The sequence below is a fragment of the Neolamprologus brichardi genome, chromosome 3 (genome assembly GCF_056152115.1).
Source record: "Neolamprologus brichardi isolate AB-2024 chromosome 3, ASM5615211v1, whole genome shotgun sequence".
In the NCBI taxonomy this organism is placed as follows: Eukaryota; Metazoa; Chordata; class Actinopteri; order Cichliformes; family Cichlidae; genus Neolamprologus; species Neolamprologus brichardi.
Genome location: NC_142106.1, coordinates 13,823,002 through 13,841,295, shown reverse-complemented (window position 1 = coordinate 13,841,295; position 18,294 = coordinate 13,823,002). Strand labels below are relative to the sequence as shown.

At 38.6% G+C, this 18,294-nt stretch overlaps 2 protein-coding genes across 3 annotated transcripts in view; one reads left to right on the top strand and one right to left on the bottom strand.

Moving 5' to 3' along the window:
* The window catches only part of LOC118455767 (Fc receptor-like protein 4), a 103,876-nt gene extending 102,741 nt beyond the window's left edge, over positions 1–1,135 (top strand). The window contains exon 8 of the mRNA XM_087838790.1: positions 798–1,135. Within this exon, the coding sequence (XP_087694916.1) occupies positions 798–830 (33 nt within the window). The 3' untranslated portion in view covers positions 831–1,135. The remainder of the gene's footprint in view (positions 1–797) is intronic.
* LOC148103569 (uncharacterized) overlaps positions 1–18,294 on the bottom strand; it is a 126,586-nt gene that overhangs the window by 62,496 nt on the left and 45,796 nt on the right. Inside the window, exons 6-8 of one of the 2 annotated variants that reach the window (XM_087838738.1) lie at positions 17,497–17,595; positions 13,505–13,597; positions 10,544–10,605 (exon numbers count right to left, since the gene is read on the bottom strand). The exons of the other annotated variant lie outside the window; for it this stretch is intronic. Coding sequence (XP_087694864.1) covers positions 10,544–10,605; positions 13,505–13,597; positions 17,497–17,595 — 254 coding nt within the window. Of the gene's footprint in view, positions 1–10,543; positions 10,606–13,504; positions 13,598–17,496; positions 17,596–18,294 lie in introns of those variants that run through there. 2 annotated transcript variants of the gene reach the window in all.

Sequence of the window (18,294 nt, the reverse complement as noted above, 5' to 3'; positions counted from 1 at the left end):
CCACACGTACAAACATTATATTTGTATTTATGAGTAAATCTGTTTTATGCTTGTGATAGCCTAGCTCTGTATTTGTCAAAGTGTGTGGCATAGTTCTGAGTTGGGGCGCAAGTTACCTGGCAGAAAATTCATGCGGAACTAATGTTTAACATTGGAATCACTTTTACAATGGAACAAAGAAATTTGCAGCAGTTACTTTAATAATATGCGCATCCGCTGAAAAACTGCAGCCGTGTGTGTAAGTCGACAGCCACAATGAAGAAGAAGTGTTCTGAAAAGTGCGAACATGTGGTCGGGTCTGTCGTGCTAGGACTAAGACTAAGACTGAACTTTATTTTTTCAATGTTTGACAATATCTAAAAAAAAGTTGCGGCTTTTCTGTCATTGTTTTGTTTAGATGAGGCGTGAAAAAATGTCTTCCTGCCATTTGGTAAAAGATGTAAAAAGTTTGAGAACCACTGGCCTAAAGAAAAAGAGTGTGAGTTTATGATAGGCCACAGTATCTCACATAGAGTTGTTATGCCTGTGATCAGGATATATTTATGCAAGACGGATGTCATGAAGACGTCATAAAATGTGTGTTTTCTTCTCATATTAAAAAAAAAAATAAGCGAACAAATATATCTAGTGGGGTTTTTCCGCCAAAAAAGAGCTGATCAAATTTTTAGGAAATTTTTTCATTGTGCTACATAAGAATAGTAATAACTGTCATTTATTTACACATCCTGTTCAGTAGTATCACTTCTATAACTTCTAGTATTTGCAGTGATGTCCTCTCTGTGTGTTTTGTTGTGCAGAGAGTGATCCCGTTCCTGTCCACTCAGCCCTGAGAACTGAAGACATCAGTTATGGACAAACAGCTGTTTGAACAAACACACTCTGGTACAGCTGCTCTTTATTCACTAAAAACAGAGTAATTATTTTTCATTATTATTATTTTCCACATTCAGTAAACAGTAAATTAAAGTCTGAGGCTTTTAGAGACCTGCAGCAAGTTGAGCTTTCTTCTCCACACTGAACCAGGTCCTAGCTTACTATGCTAGTAAATAACAATTTGGAATAAATCATCAACAGCTCAGCGAGAGGAAAACTAAACTAGAAATGCACCTTTAAAGAAATGCAAGGTGAACAAGATGATCCCTTAAAAATGTCATATTGATTTTATTGATGATTGATTTTATTTATGAATTAAAACAGTTACATCCTACTGTAATGCTTTACTGTTATAAAGAATTTAGCAATCAGATGTCATGTTTACTGTGTAGGACAAAAAGGTTCATTTTTTGCATTTGTTTTTTTATTAAAATTATCTTAAAGACGTGTAGTTCGACATTTTGTGGATTTTACTCAAGCACTTAATTTGTTTCCTTTCGGGGCAAACATCTCCAAAATTCATCTATAGACAAGTACATTTTTTAAACCATAAGAGGCGGTAAAAAGAAATAGTGTTGAAAGTTTGCCAACACCAACTCCCTCAAATGCCTTGAAATGTTTGACTGCTACTCTGTAAGATCTGAATTAAAAATGTTACATAAGTCAAGAATAGATTTAGCAAAACACGTCCCAAGAATGAAAGTAAAAGTAGAGCTTATGACTCATATCTGATTTTACCTGACTTTAATGCATTACTGATCCTGGTATTCATGAGGGGAACATTTTCTGTCACAGTCTTGAGTCTGTCCACCCTTTAGGATACAACACAACTACTCGTAGAACTGGGGTTACATCCAGTAACTACTATTTTTATAGAAGAACTTCATTTTTACAGAACAGTTTCTCTCAGCTGTTTTTCCACACAGACACTTTTTAACCTCCTGATGTGAAGTGACATCATAACAACTCTGATTGGTGGTCCACGTATCCTCTGCATAGATGAGGCTCTCATCTATTTAATGTGATGCAGTGTTTGTCTCTTTTCTTTAATGAAAGTGAGCTTTCAGAAATTATTAAGTTGTTCTTCTTGGCCTCTGTAGCTTTTTATAAATAGACCAATATTATATACAATACCACAGAATGTGACAGACTCAGCAGATCAAATTGTAAAAATGACTTTTATTAAGATAAAATCACATCAGCAGCAACCTCCATCTGTAAAGTGTAAACAACCTGTAAAACGTGTGAAAATAGGAAGATATGTCCATACTCAGCAGTTAATTTATTTTAGTTTATTTCGTATTTTGCAGTTAAAATTCTTTTGTACAGCCATGTGGGCTGTTAATCTGTTAAACTTTAAACTGAACTTGCATAAATGAAGCTTTATCTGGAGTTTGTTTCTTCTGTAACAGTTTAATGTTTCAGAGAGACGATGTCTCTGCCTCACTGTCTGAACACTCAACAACAGATTTAAATTTAAATCCTCTCCCCATTCTGTCAGTTTACTTTACATAAACATAACCGAGTTTTCAGAGCTGCTTATCCTTCTCGTGTTGAACTGTGTGTGTTTGTGTTTAGACTTTAAACCAGTGCCAAACGTTGTCTACTTTTCACTAAAGCAGTCCACCGGTCCAACCACTGATGTCCAGCTGCTGGTCTCTAACTGGCCCACACAGCCCTTGTAATCACTCTCAGTGGTTGTATAAGTCTGTCTGCATATAGTGTAACAAAGCGTAACTAAAATATAAATGTAATGAATTGTTTTAATTGTCCTCACTAAAGTTTGCTTTTTGTTACATTTCATTTCTAAGCGTGGCACCATTCTGTTGCTTCTATACAGCAGTGAACTGCTTCCTCTGCAGCATCAGTAAACTTTGCGCTCATGTGTCGTTCCTGTCGTGTGGTTCTGTGGGTTTCAGAAGTAGTGCGGATGGAAAATTTGAACTGTGTTTCTAACCTACACACCTCTATTGAGAGCAGATAACAAAGAACAGACAAACAGCTAAACCTCAACCACAGACTAAAAACAGCAGGAACATCATTGAGTGGCTGAAAAGATTCAGAACACAGTGTGTGTGTGTGTTTGTTTGTTTTTTTTGTTTTTTTTGTTTTTTTTTATTATTTTTATTTTTATTTTTTATTTTTATTTATTTTTTTATTATTATTATTTTATTTATTTATTTTTATTTATTTTTATTTATTTTTTTATTTATTTATTTAAAAAAAAAATTGTTTGTTTGTTTGTTTGAAGAGTTTTAATTCAATGAAATCAAATCTGTAAGAATTTTCTCCCTGGCTAGCTTGGTGTTAGCTCTTTGTGCAGAGAGTTAAAGCCACAATGCGATTTTTTTCTGTCCTTGATGCAGTTTACACTTTACGATCACATTCTCATGCTACAAAAATAAGAGGAATATCTCCACTCATCCAAAGTTGTAGACCTCACCACCATTTTCCTCCTCCGTGCACACAAACTTCAGCTGCTTGTATCAGGAAGAAAAACACATCTGATATGTATTTAATCCATCCATTGTGCAGATATTTAAAGAGCCTTTGTAATGCAAGTAGCAACAAAATTGTTATATTATTACAGAATTTAGTACAGTAGTGTGTTGTATTACTACATTACGCTAATGTAAATGTGTTATTTTGGAAAGCATTACACACAACAGTAAACCAGTTACATCAGGAGGTGTCCTGGTAACAGTCGGTGCTGCAGGGGATTTCATTTGTTGTAATACCAAAAGTGACCACTTGTACCTAAAACTACACAATTTGTGTAAAAGAAGTAAAGTAGCCAAAGTGCAGATGATAGTTTAGGTGTTGATTTGGAATATTTATTATACATTTGGAACCACACATCTGTGTGTGTGTGTGTTTGTGTGCTTGAAAGCTTTGTGATGAAAATTGCTCTTCTAATGACCGTCCCAAGGCAAAACCATGGTCTGGTGCTGCCACCTACTGACACTGAAGTGCACCAGCAAACCCTCCAGCACTGTCAAGATGACAGAGTCCAAAATGCACAGCATCTGAGACCAGAGAAGTTTGGGGATGCATGCTCAGGGTGCTGTGATGGCTTTAAGGTAAAATAAATAAATAAATTTGTGTCCTCCAAAGTTTCCAGACACTGAATGCTTGCTGTATTTAAATTTTAAAAATGTGCTATTTCCTGTGTTTTAATGAATCAAATATCATATTTCCTTCACTGTCCAATTGCCCTTGAACCTGGACTTCATGTGTATCACTGAGACTTGGCTTAACACTGGTGAGTCCAGTGTTTTATCAGAACTTTTACCAGCGGGTTGTTCCTTTTTAACACACCAAGGGAGAGGAGGAGGAGGTGCGACAGGTGAATTTTAAAAATGATTTTAAATGTAAAGAGTTCTTTTTGAAGTCTTTATCTTCCAGCTCCGATCTGACGTGTTTTGAAGTCAATCACTTCAACTCAGTGCTCTTTGCTGTTATTTATCGTCCCCCAAAATACAATGAGAATTTCGTAAATGACTGGGGAGATTTTAATATCCATGTCTGCTGCGCTGACAAAGGAGACGTTTTATTGACTCTTTTAATCTGGTCCAGTCCATACCTGGTCCTACACATGAACATGGACACACACTAGGCCTGGTCTTGTCACAGAGTCTACCTGTGTCTAATGTGGAAGCTGTCGGATCATTAACCCTTCTACTGCTGCCCCGCTCTCCTCTGCTTTTAGCCAGCTGTCTGTCCCCACTGTTTTCAGCTGGGAGTTGTTCTGAGAGTGATATATAAATTGCTTCCTTGCTTGGCCCATGGCCAAGTAGATGAAATCACAATGGTTGTACTTATCTTTGATGAAGATGAGAAAGCACACTGGGCAGAGGTAGAGAATTTATTCTCGGGAGGGGCCGTGCTGACACCTACTGCTCTCTGGCAGGAAGCACCATGCCCCTCCTGTGTTTTAAATGCACTTTAGAACAGCACGCAGCAACACGACATATGAGAGGGCGGAGTTAGGTATGGGGTCTTCACACCCCTGTTCTTTGCACACCATCAGGGCAGGGGGGCTGAGAGGAGTTGGGAATCTGTTTGGGGTCTGTGACACTGGGCCTCCCCGCAACTGCTGGGCCGGGGGTGGTCTGCTTGCCCCCACGGCAGGGAAAAGGGTAACATATCTTGTGTCTGGGGATTGATCCCCCTCGTGGGGGCGGTGATACCTGGACCTGGGAGTATAGAGTATGTCTGGGGAGTATGAATAGGTGTATAGTGCTCATTTCTGTTTGTCTCCACGTTGGGAGAGTGCTGAGTATTTGTATTTGTGTGAATGAGGGTGGGGAACGTATGCTTGTGTCTGTGTGTGCCAGTTTGTCTATGTCTATGAGGTCGAGTCCCCACATCCGCCTCTCCTGGAACATCTTAGGGCCCCCAAGGGGTGGAGGCCTAGCTCCACCCACCACACTACCTCCCGGTGGCCGATGCCCTCAGCCGTCGGTGCGTTGGTGCTTGTCGGTGTTCGGGGCTGGGCGCCTCAGTCCCGGCGGCTGCTTGATGGGGCCTGGCACCCATGGCCAGGTCGGGCCCCTTCTGCGGTGGTGGGGTGCCCCAGGTGGTGCGGCTGGCTGGCCACAGGGCCTGTGGGCTCAGTACGCACACAGGCTATGACCTTAACTTCCCTAGACCCGAGCTCTTTCATTGCATGCATTTTTATTTCACCCTCTGACCTAGTTCTCTCTCACAGCTGGCTTTGCTTTATAAAGGCTTTTATTATTAAAATACATAAAACAATATAATCAGAAAGCACTAAGAATATATATTTATTCTGTAACACCACATATGTGGACGCCAGATCCTGGGAGGTTAAAGCAAATTGTGCGTTGTCGGTCCTGCCTGGTGCTCAATAACAGTCAATATTTAGTATTTACTGTTACTTACACGTATCTATGTTGTTGTCTCTGTATTGTGTTGTTCTCTTGTTGTTTGTTTTCCCTTTTTTTCTTTTAACAGGTGATCCAATGGATTTTCTCAATGTCTTCTTTTACTTTCCCCCTTCCCCTCTGTTTTCTTTCTCCCTTTCCATATAATTGTCAGTCCAATTTGTAATAACTTAAAATAAAATAAAATAAATAATGATAATATAGATTAATCAAGTGGAATAATATAGCATATTTTCTCCACTTGAAAAAATACATCCATTGGGCATCTTTCCTGGCCTTCAGACAACAATTCTTATTGCTAAAGTAGTGAATGGGACAGGCAAAAAAAGAGAGAATTTGTTATCTGCTGCTCACAAAGTAATGTGATGCTGAACATTCTTAAAACAAAAGAACTCATAGTGGACTTCAGGAGACACACACAGGTCCCCACCGCTCTTATAATAAATGGTGAACACATCTCGTGGGCACTGTGATGGCATTAGCCACAGGTAAATTAGTCCATTTTTTACTTTATTAGTTTGCTTTGCAGTTTTCTTCATTAATCATTTGGTTAAACCTAACACTGGTATTATGAGGCGCGTACATAGTAACATTGTGTGGTTTTTCTAAAATGTTTTGTTATATTAATCATGTTTCTCTTTCTTTGAGTTACCTGGGTTTGGGCGGTGGCTGTTTCCTGTCTGGGCAAAAGCTGTGGCTGAGGACTCTGGGAACAAAATGCCTGCTCAGCAGGACCAACCATGGGCTTACCAGGAGCAGGGGTGTTTTAGGTTTAGTTAGGCTATTCTGTGCTTAGTTAATATTAGTGTGTGTTTTTGTTTCCCCCCCCCCCCCATTGTGTGTAAATGGTTTGGCCAAATCATTATAAAAGCAACCCTCATGTGTCTTTGTAATTAGGTCAGTTTGTGAGTTAAGTTGTGTCTCACTTTGTTTTGTTTAAGTTTCTGGAAATTACTTTTCGTAGAGTTATATTTAGTTGACCTCTTTTATGGGCCTGCTAAGTATGTTTTTGAATTTTGTTAATTTTGGACTTTTTGAGGGTTAAAATAAAGAAAACCCTTTTTGAAGACACTTTTTTGCCTGTGTCCTCTTTGCTTTGGCTGCTTGGTCCCTCACAGGCACCCACAGCTTCTTTTCCTGAGCCATTCAGACTGCTAATAAACACTATCCCCCCATACCTCACCCTGCCCCTGCTCACTCACCTACCTCACCAATTTGAGCCATGGCTCATGGCCTGAGTAACCACCATTACTCAGGCCACACACAGACTCTATTCAGATCAAGTCTTTTCTTTGCAATGCTTCTGAGCACTTTGCAACTATTTTGTTCTCTAATGTGTGCCTTTCTCTTTTTTTGTATATATTTTTGTGTATATCAACCTTGATTGTATAAATTTCTCCTGTTTGTTATTTATCCCTGCTGTCTAATATATCTTTTTTTCCACAGTTGTACATGTACAATGACAATAAAGGGCTATATTCTTCTCTTCTATTTGGGTTGTTCATTTATTCAGTTAATAACACTAGGGAGCAGACCCGCCCGGTCCTCTCATTTGTAAGTGTGCAGTACTGTGCCAACTGCAGTGGAGGGTTTTTCTTTCAGCTTTCTTTAATGTTTTCATCAGCACTGTGGCTTTGCTGATGGTTTTGATTTAGCTCAGCAACTTTGATGAACAAAGTTCAACTAGGTTTTGTTTATGTGTCTTTAAGCAATCCTCTTACACAGGTGCTGAGCTGAGTGCAACCCAGTACCAAAAAGGTGTTCCTAATATAGTGGCCACTTGGTGTTTGTATGGTGTATAAAGGCATCAGTCACAGAAAGATAGCAGCCAGTAGGTGGCAGCAGAGGAGCTTTAGTTTGCCCAACAATGATGTGTTTTCCTCTGACCTTTGACCTTCACAGCATCTCTTCTCAGGGCTGCCTACTCCCTGCTTGATACACCTGCTCCTCGTGTCTTCTTTCCTCGCCGACTTATATGTTGTATTACATATATACTGTGTACAGAAAGTATACCACTCATTTAGTTCGCACAGTTTCACTCAAAAGACGCACAACAGCTTTTCCACTCCAAATTATGTTGACTGAAATCAAAGCGTCTATATTAAATAAACATAAATAAATATGTAAATAAATAAATATTAAATAAACATGTAAGGTAACCTAAGATTGGCATATTAGAATGAGATGAAATATATTGAGTTAATCATATTAACCTCTTAACAGGTTATTCAAATTCCTAACTGAAAATCATTTTATTCACATGTATAGCTCATATTTATTCCAATCACAGGGCCCTCCGTCACTCCCCTGGTTAAATGAACTCAACATGAGTCATTACAGCTGAAATCATCAGTGGCAGTGTGCATGTGTGCTACTCTGTTTATTTCTTTTATGAAACACAGAGTGAGCTGATACAAACGTCTCCTGACACTCTGCAGGTATTTTACTGACTTGCTGGTCAGACGACTTCTCTGGAGCTCTTTGTCCAGCTCAGGTGTTTCAGTACCAAGGACAGCGTGCAGCTCTCTGAGCTTCAGCAGCAGAACTGAATCCACAGACTTTAGAAGTGGCACACACAACTGCTCACATGTCTGTGAAGGTTCTCAGTCATCCAGGTCATCGTAGTCAAAGGAGCTTGCAAAGAAAAGCGTCTGGACGTCTTTAAGTTACTTGAAGACGTTTAAGGTCAAATGGTGGGGAGTCCCAGATATAAACCTAGTGGGAGTTTCCCACCACAGAGGGACAAAAGGACCCCCTGATGATCCTCTAATCACCTGACCCAAGGTGTGGAACTGGGTGTGGGTCCCAATCAGCCAGAGTTTCAGGTGAGCTCATTGTGAAACCTGGCCCCACCTTATCATGCGAATTCCTGAGGTCAGATGGCCCAGGATGTGAGTGGGCGTTAAGGCGTCTGGGGAGGGAACTCAAAACTGGATTATATATGGCAGAGAGTTGGTGTCGTAAATCACCGTCTCTGTTCAAAGATGGTCGCTCACAGTGGACATAGATGGCTTCTTTCACTCCTCTTTCAAACCATCTGTCCTCTCTGTCCTGGCTGATTAGGTTTCACACCTTGGCTCAGGCGATTAGAGGATCATCAGGGGGTCCTTTTGTTCCTCTGTGGGGGGAAACTCCCACTAGGTTTATATCTGGGACTCTCCACCATTTGATCTTAGAACTGAAGAAGCTTCTCGGATGAGAGGTGAAATGTCTTCAAGCAACTTTGTAACTTTGCGAACTCCTATGACTACGATGACCTGGATGACTGAGAACCTTCACAGACAGTGTCACTAGATGGCAGCACCAGACCGTGCTTTAAGTTGTGGTTAGTGCTTTTTACTGTCTGTGGATGCTGCTGGAATCAGCTACGTATCAGCTGTGAACTGACCAGTTATTGATTGTATATAATTAAAGTGGCTGGAAAGACCGTGGTGACAGTTTAGGCACAAAACTGACGTGATCACATCTACAGACAGATAATTATTTGGGTTTGAACAGATGATACTCATCCTCATACCTATAATAATAAACATGTAGAGCTCAAACCTCTTCCTACCTCTCTGAGAACAAAGTTAAATTCATGTATTTATTGAGGAGCGTGTAAGCATGGATTGAAGGAAACCAGAGAGACACTGTATAAAAATCACTCTAACACAAACTTGAGGCGCTGCTTTGAAAAATGAAGCACATAAAAAACAAGCGATGCAAGCGAGCTTCCACACAGACTGCTGCTAAATGCAAGTCTCACTTTTCCACCTGAACCAGTGCTAATCTTAGATTTTCTCTCCTGATTCATTCCAGATTATTCTAAATTATGAATTAATGGTTTACTTCACCTTTTTGATAATAAAAATGTGTCATATGACGGGTCCCAGTGGTATTTGGTATTGCAGAAATTCAAAAATAAATAAATATCAGTAGAAGTTACTTTCTTTCAGAAACACATGATTCATGTTAGTGTGCATTTGTTATGGCCGCATAATCTGACCCCGATTTTGGCTGAATCGACACCGAGATCATCATCATCACACTGAATGATGATGTCCTCACTATGTGTCCTGTGCAAGCACAACCACAGATATCAACAACACAGTAACTAAGATGCATCTGAAAAATATCTGTTGATGGAGACGTATTTATTTCAAACAGCATCTAAAGTCTCACATATTTCATTTCCTTGAATCTAAACTTATTGTACACAGACACGTACGAGCTTCTCAAGCTTCTGTGTGAAGTTTCCAGCCGCTGAGTGATGCTAGCGCTGCTCTCAGTCTGAGGTTGTGGTTTTATTGATATTTGTTGTTTTCTATCTGCTCTGTGGAGACGTGTGCATGGGTTAGCCACAGCAACTCATGTTTTCCATCAGAGAGCTTCATGAAACCCACAGAACCACACGAGAAAAACAACAAGTTTATTGATCCTGCACAAAAAAATGATTTCTGCTGCGGAGACGACAGCAGGGTCCCACAAGTTACTGATTATTTTAAATACATTGCATTGTGTTTATGTATTAGTTATAGACTATATAATATACAGCATATACATACAGTATAATATTTCTGTTTTGGCCTTGCAGACAGAGAGAGGCAGTGTGACAAAAATACATTTACTCTTTGAGCTTCTTTACAAAAACGTCTCATCACCCATTCAGTTTTTCTTTGTCTGTCTGCAGTTCTGTGAGTGCATTTAATGAAGAGATCAAACAAAATACATACACATCCTTTTTATAACGAAAGCTCTCTGGTCTGACCAACAGCTGGTTGTTAGGTTGGACTAGCAGATTTCTTCAGTGAGGAGTAGACAGCATTTGGATTTGATGGAAGCTCTGAAAACACAAGAACACACAGTTCAAACAATATGAGACCAGTCACAGTTAAAATAACTCACTCATTTATTTAAAAAAAATCAACATCAGTGGTGCCACATTTTCACATTAATAGTCTTGGAGCCAAACTGTCACAAATAATGTGAAATAGACCAAACAGGAAGTGCAACTCAGAGCCTCCCTGTTTCAAAAAAACATACTGATGAGCGCCAAAATTGAAGCTGGAGGATCCAAATTGGAAACATATTCACATATATAGGTAATTTATTTATTAGGTGTTCTATCCAAACTCAAAGAAAGACAAAATCTGAAAATACTTCCAACAGTCAGCTCAAATATGTGGATTCTGTGGATAACAGCAAAAAAGCTGCAACTGACCAAAGTGCAAAACAACCAGGCAGTGGTTTCCTTCCTGACTGCCTGAACTTTTAAAGTTTCACCTCCCTTAAATTCAAACTCTTCACTAAGTTCAAACCACATCCTGTGCTCACACTGAACGCTAACATGGGACTCATAAATCATTAGATATGAGCATAAATCCAAACTTCAACATTATCCTTTGGCAAAGTAATTTGCCCAAGACCCACAGCAAGGTTTTTAATCACTTTAATAAACTGTATCATTTGTAGTATTAAACACTGATTCCTGGGGCCAAATTCTTTCAGCTGTTTGCCCGGGTGTTACAATAAAGTTCAGCAACCAGACGTCCATGATATAGTTTAACTGAGTAAGAACAAGGACCCGCCCATTATATTTGGTCATTTGTGATTAATATTAAAAGAAGAACACACATTTTACTGCAAAATGCCAACTTTGTCACAAAATATATACACTGTACCGGATACTCTGAGCAGTCAGTCAGCATGTTTGAATAGACGACAGTAAGGACCCATTCCCCTGCTCAAAGTTGCAGAGAAGCAACCTTGTCATCCCTGACCTAAAGCAATCTATTTAAATAAACAAAAAAATAATTGAGAGAATTTCTACGCGTTTAAATTGCTTTATTTGAGCATTATGCAATTCCTTTATTCCAACTTTATGAACCGACTTCATTAACTCATGATGAATGAACTTATTTACTGCAGTTGAGTCCAACTGAATTCAGTTGAGTTGATCCAGCCCGTGCAAATTATGTTAGTCCAATAAAAGTACTTAATAGAAAGACATTAATGTGGAAATCCTTCCCATGATTATTCTAACTTCATTTAAAGAGTCTCGATGCATGCTCAATCATGCAGATAAGTAAAAAGAGTTTAAAGAGTTATTCTTTGGAGTGATCAACAAAGTCAAATTCTGGTTGACATAAAATTGTCATGTGTGTCTTTTTTTCCTCCAGTTTAATGGATTTAGGACACAGCTGTCATCTGTCCATCTCTACATCAGGGTTGCAGGAGGCAGGAGTCTATTCCAGCTGTCGTAGGGCCAGAGACACCCTGGACAGGTCACCAGTCTATCGCAGAGAGACAGACAACTTTTCACACTCACACATATGGGCAACTTAGAGTCATTAACCTAATCCCACTAACTTGCAGGTACCCATGGAGACACAAAGTCCACACAGAAATGGCCTGATGATGGATTCGAACTTAGCAACTTCTAGCTTTGAGGCAACACTGCACCATCAAACTGTCAATCCAAACTAAAAACAAAAAAAAGTGGGAAAGCTGATTGATACCGAATTTTCTTTACTTTTCTGTCCTTGACAGGTTAAGCCACAATAAATAGAGATAGCATGCATGTGGTGTGTGTATGATCTGTCTTCTGTGTTGCATGTGATATTGTGATATCGCAAAGCCAGGCAAATAAGCACTCTTGCTATACATGAATAAATTTAACTAGTTTTAAGTTGTTGAAAGCAGATCCTACATGATTTAATTGCGTTCACCAGAAACATAAAGTTATTGTGTTCAAATGACATGTTTGTCTCTTGTAAATTGCTGCTGTTATTGTGTGTATATATATTTATATTTCTCATACATTCTTATATATGTTTATATATGTCTATACTGTGTATTTTGTTGTACAGTTATCTTATTTTCAACTTTAATTTATATATTTTATCTTATTCTTTCCCAGTTAAATTACCCTTCATTCTAATTTGTGTTGTACAGTTATCTCATTCTTAACTTAATTTTTTATATTTTATTTTATTCCTTCCTGGTTAAATTTACCCCTTTTTTATTTTCATATTTATTTATTTATTTCCTATCTTATTCATAGCCTTTTTTTTTTTTTTTTTTTTTAAGGTCACGAGCAGTTGTCCAAGCATTTCACTGCATATCGTACTGTGTATGACTGTGTATGTGACAAATAAAATTTGATTTGATTTGATTTGAAATGTAAAAACCACACAATGTCACTTTTAGTGTAGAAGAGAAATGTTTCCTTAAATGTTTAAGTCCCTGCCCTTAAAAATGATCATTCTAGAGATTAGTTCCCCTTCAGTTTTTCAAAAATAAAAATATCTGTTACAGTGATAAACATAGAAACTCCTCTTTTTGCTGATCCTAGCTGTGTTTCCACACAAAGAGAGGCTTGTAGCTCATCTCAGGACAAGTGAAAGTAGATCCAGTGGAAGCTTGTCTAGCATGATAATCTTCTCCCAAAGACTAGAGGCGTATCCACAACGTGCAAACAATCAGTAAAAGCAGCTGGCATCTTAGCTCCAGCCCCTGTTAACAGTAACGCCTGTGAAATGAAGATGCTACAATCTCTATGGGAGGCAAACTTGACAACAAGCAATTGTTGATAGCATAAGATGGCATTAATGTAAAGGATGGACATGAGAAGCTTGTCTGAGCTGAAAGCAGAGAGATCACTTTAACTTTAGTTTTTATTAATATTTTTTATCGACTAGACCTTCCTTATTCTGACAGACACACAGCACACAAAACAATACCTCTGCTCCGGTTGGTTGGCTGCTGGTGGTGGTGGTGTAATATTTTGAGGTCACTGTATGTGATGTCATCACCTCCAGATTTCCCTCCACTGGCTGAAATGAACCAAATTAAATATATAGATAAATATAGATGACTGCATAATAAATCTCACTGGACATTTAAGAAAGTTGGTCTTCCTTCTTTTTCTTGTCTGCAATGGGAGACGAGCTGTGTGTGTATGCATGCTTTTTGGTGCACATATACATATACAGACGAATAGAAAAAAATAGTTTTGCTTTGGTTTCTTTTACTGGTTCATTTCTTAAGTTAGGTGAATTTTTTGTACTTCGATGATTGTTAAGTGGCTTAAGAAATTAACAAAAAGAGAAATGTACCTCTGAAAATGGAAACTAGACAAAACTTTAAGTCTTCAGAGATCCTGGAGAACTATTGCTCAAGACTTTAATGCATTACAAGACAATCATTTCTTATTTTCAATCTCCTTTCATATGAAATGTTAAAAAAGAGGCGTGGCTCAAAAAGTTGCTCCAACAAAAACTATATAAGAAACATAATTCTATATTGTTGATGTCTTGGTTGCTCAGGGTCTACATTTTTTTAAGGTTGTAATTAAGGCTTTGTTTTGTTCCATGTTATCTTAAAAACACTTTAAAATGATAAAATACACAATTAGCCCGTTCCAAGCTCCTTCAGTTCCCAGTTAAAACAGTCCAAATTCTTACAGCTCCAAAAACCCATCTGTGTGGTTCTCTGTGTCTGTATAGGAGCTCGGAAAGACTTCATCACGTTTCTGGACACCTCTCTTCTTCTTCAGTTCTAAAGTGAAATTGTGGAGAGTCCCAAGTATTTAATCCCTAGTGGGAGTTGTCCCACTGACCCACTATTGATCATGTGCCTCATCCAGTGTTGGGAAGGTTACTTTTAAAATGTATTCCACTACAGATTACAGAGTACATGCCCCAAAATGTATTTTGTAACGTATTCCGTTACGTTACTCAATGAGAGTAACGTATTCTGAATACTTTGGATTACTTAATATATTATCATGCTGTTTACAACTACATGAATGTACTATTGATGTGATTTATTACTGTTACTGAAGGTCCGCGGCTCCGAACCGTAGTAAAGGGACCTCTGGCTAATACGGTGGGTTCTGTGTCGGCTTGTAGCTGAAAACTAGCTTTACTTTGTTGTCTGGGTCAACTTTGCTAGCCAGAGACAGAGAGAGGCGTTGAAAGGCTGCTCCAACAGAACTTATTGTTTTTGGAGGAAAACACGAACACGGTGTACAGTCGAGTCTTAATAGCTTACTTACAACTGGGCTCGTCACTCTTCTTGGCTGCAGTGGTTATTATTATATTTACATGCTTCCAGCTCCCGTTTTTGCTCGATGACAGCTCGTACTTTTCCTTTTTCTCCCTCCCTCGCTCACAGACACATAACGGGTATGGCAGTCCATTCTCCCTGCAGCACAGACTACACTGCCTATGATGCTACATTCTTTAGAGCTATACCTGTAGCATTCTGCCTATTAGCTTAGCTTATTAGCTTATTAGCTTATTAGCATAACAACAACAACAACAACAAGGTGCTCTCTCACCCAGGAAACACGCAGAGAGAGCGCGTTACCCTGTAACCATGGCAATGCTGCTGCCTGGAACAACAGAACGTAGCTGTCAAACAAAACCCAAACAGTCCTGACCCGCCACAATATGAAACAGGGAAGTACCGCCGTGTAATCCATTTATTTCAACAAAGTAACTGTATTCTGAATACCACCTTTTTAAACGGTAACTGTAACGGAATACAGTTACTCATATTTTGTATTTTAAATACGTAACGGCGGTACATGTATTCCGTTACTCCCCAACACTGGCCTCATCACAGGTAACGTCTCACAATGGTTTCACTCTAAACCTCTGCTGATACTGACCCACAGCCTGATGAGAGATAAATATTTCTCAGTAAAAGCTCAAGTTGTGATTCCCTAATGGGCGCAAATAACCATCATATGACCAGATGAAGAATAAAAACGGACCAAATTTAGCCCTCGGATTTCTAATTATGAAAAAGTCCTGGTGCTAAGCTTAATGTCCAGGCTGAAAGTTGACCCAAGACTCAAACCTAGAGCTAGAAACATTCACGTCATTGTGATGTCACTTTAAACGTGATTAAAATGTGTCCACGTGAAAACAACAGTTGGCAAGAAATTCTTCTTTTAAAAAAAGTTGTGCTGGAAAAAAGTAAATGCATCTTCAGTTCTATCAGTTTATCTTCAGACTTTAGAAGTTGTTGGCTGTGGTCTTCTCGTGGCTCCACCCGTGTGCATAAGGATCAATAATCTATTAACTCTACTTTATAGTCACCATATTAGTTGTTGCTAACGATGACGTTACCACAGGCCTGTCACTGTTTATACTGGTGCTTCAGGTGAGCCAGAAGAAAACCAAAATAAATCTCGTGTCTTCAACCTGAAAAGGTATGTAATGTCAATGCATAATGAGGAACAGTGTCTAACAGGACATGAGTGCTGGAAGTGAAACATAGAAAGTGCTGTCAGCATACAGGATGTGTGTTAAAAGTTATTTCCCAGTAAGCATCATGATCAGATTTCTTAGAAACTGCCAGCAGGTTTCAGAGGCCCTGTGGTCATCTTTCCTGTTTCATTTTACCACAGAGCACTGTATAGACCAATACTTTATCACAACATATACACACTATCATCAGGACTATGATTAGAAACCAAACTTTAAAACTTTTTAAGCAAAACCCTACTGCAGCTCTGTGGTCATCCAGTTTCCTGTTTCTGATGAAACACTTTAACTGAGTCCACACCTCAAAAAGCATTTCAGAAAGAGGAGGCTATAAATATGTAAATATAGATGTTTAAAATTCAGGTGTTAATGCAAAATGTTTCTTTTATGAAGATTGTAACTGTAATAGTCTATAGTATAATGCTTAAGCTTACTCTCAGACATATAGACCAACCTTTTTTTGTGATGCTCTGCTAAAAAAAGAATAACTTCTAACTTTATCAGAACACATCGATATGAACAACACTGAGCAGCTCTGCAGGTTCTTATCTCACTCTTATTGCCTGTTTATGCCCTGTGCTTATCTTCAACGTCATGCTGCATTTCAAGTCTTTCTGATTCTGATTCTGATTCTGATGGAGCTACAATTCAGGTTTAAGTTACCTGTTATTGTGAATCACCTAAGAGCCATCAAATATATTTAATGCTCAGACTTTTTTATACAATAACACATAAATGATAAATATAATTCATAGCATTTGTGTGAGAAATTATGTTCATTTAAACATTTTATCTAAGACACTGTTAGTTTGATTCAGTGTCAGGACTTAATGATGTCATTTTTAAAGCAGGGTTACTTTAAATATGATGATATGGACAATTCATCACAGTTCTTACATGTTAAATGTTCCAGTGCGTGAGCAATCACACACTGCTGACACAGTCTCCACACAGAAAATCTGCACTGCGCACAAAAAAACATCCAGCTTGAATTGAAATTAAAGTAAACTCATGTATTTATTTTAATTTCGCTGGTTTTCTGTGTGGAGACTGTGTCAGCAGTGTGCGATTGCTCACGCGCTCGGCTTAGAGGGAACTGTTACTTAGTTTTGCCACGTGGCCTCTGACATGCATGTTAAGTTAGATGTTGATTTTAACTTGGTCACACATGAGAATTTGAGTTTGTCTTCCTGTGTTTGTCCTGCAATAAGCTCTCAAAACCTTCAACTTTTAAAACAGATGGATGGTCTGAGTCAATTATCAAACCCCATGAATGGTTGCAAGGATGTATCACATCACACAAGCCTGGATGCATATGAGCAGAGGTGTTTCTGAGGTGCTCATACAGCCTGCAGCTCATTTATCCCAACAAAAAATCCCTGACTGTGTTTATTTTGGTGGGATCTCCTCTAGTTTCCCTAAAAGAAATTCATAACATAATTCATAATAAGCTGTACCTCTGGTCTTTGATCTGTTTATTTTTTCTTTGATGGTGATTTGTCCATAACTGACGTCTCCAGTTCGCACTGATGAGTAGATTCCAGCTGGATCACACTCTGCACAATAAAACACACAAAGAAGACATCAGTGCAGTAGTCATAGTGGTACTTACCATTACATTAGAAACGACACAAAAAACTATTTAGATTATTTACTTTTTTAAATTGTGTAAATAGGAATAACACTTTCACTGTCAGGAAAGAAGAAAACAGAAGTGATACTAAAGGCTATATTTAAAGCAGACAACTGATCACAGCACTGTTTTAATGAAAACACGCTAAAATCACGGGATGCGTGTACGTCACACTAGCTGCAACATTTTTAACTGTGCTGCGCTTCTTCTTTGCAGATATTTACATGTTTTATAACTTTTGGTGCAAATAGTGTTTTCTATGCTTCTGCCATAACTTCCCATCATGCATCTTCCATGATGCACAGAAGAGATTAAAAAGTATAAGGGGCTGAACAGACAATACATTTGGTGTCTGTGCTTCAAGTGTTGCTGGAGCTTTCTGTTCTATACATGAGAGTGGAAATCACACTTGTGCATGTGTGTACAGTAACCACAAGCTGCATAAAGCTGAAGCATGCATGCACATAGCTTTGTGAAACTCATAAGGGATAAGTGTCTGCATCACTTGTTTCTGGGGGTGGATAAACTGTGATGACCTCGCACTTTAATGCATTTCCCTGTTAATTATTCCATGACGTCAGCCATGTTTAAATAAAGATGCTTAACTTAAGAGTAATAAGTA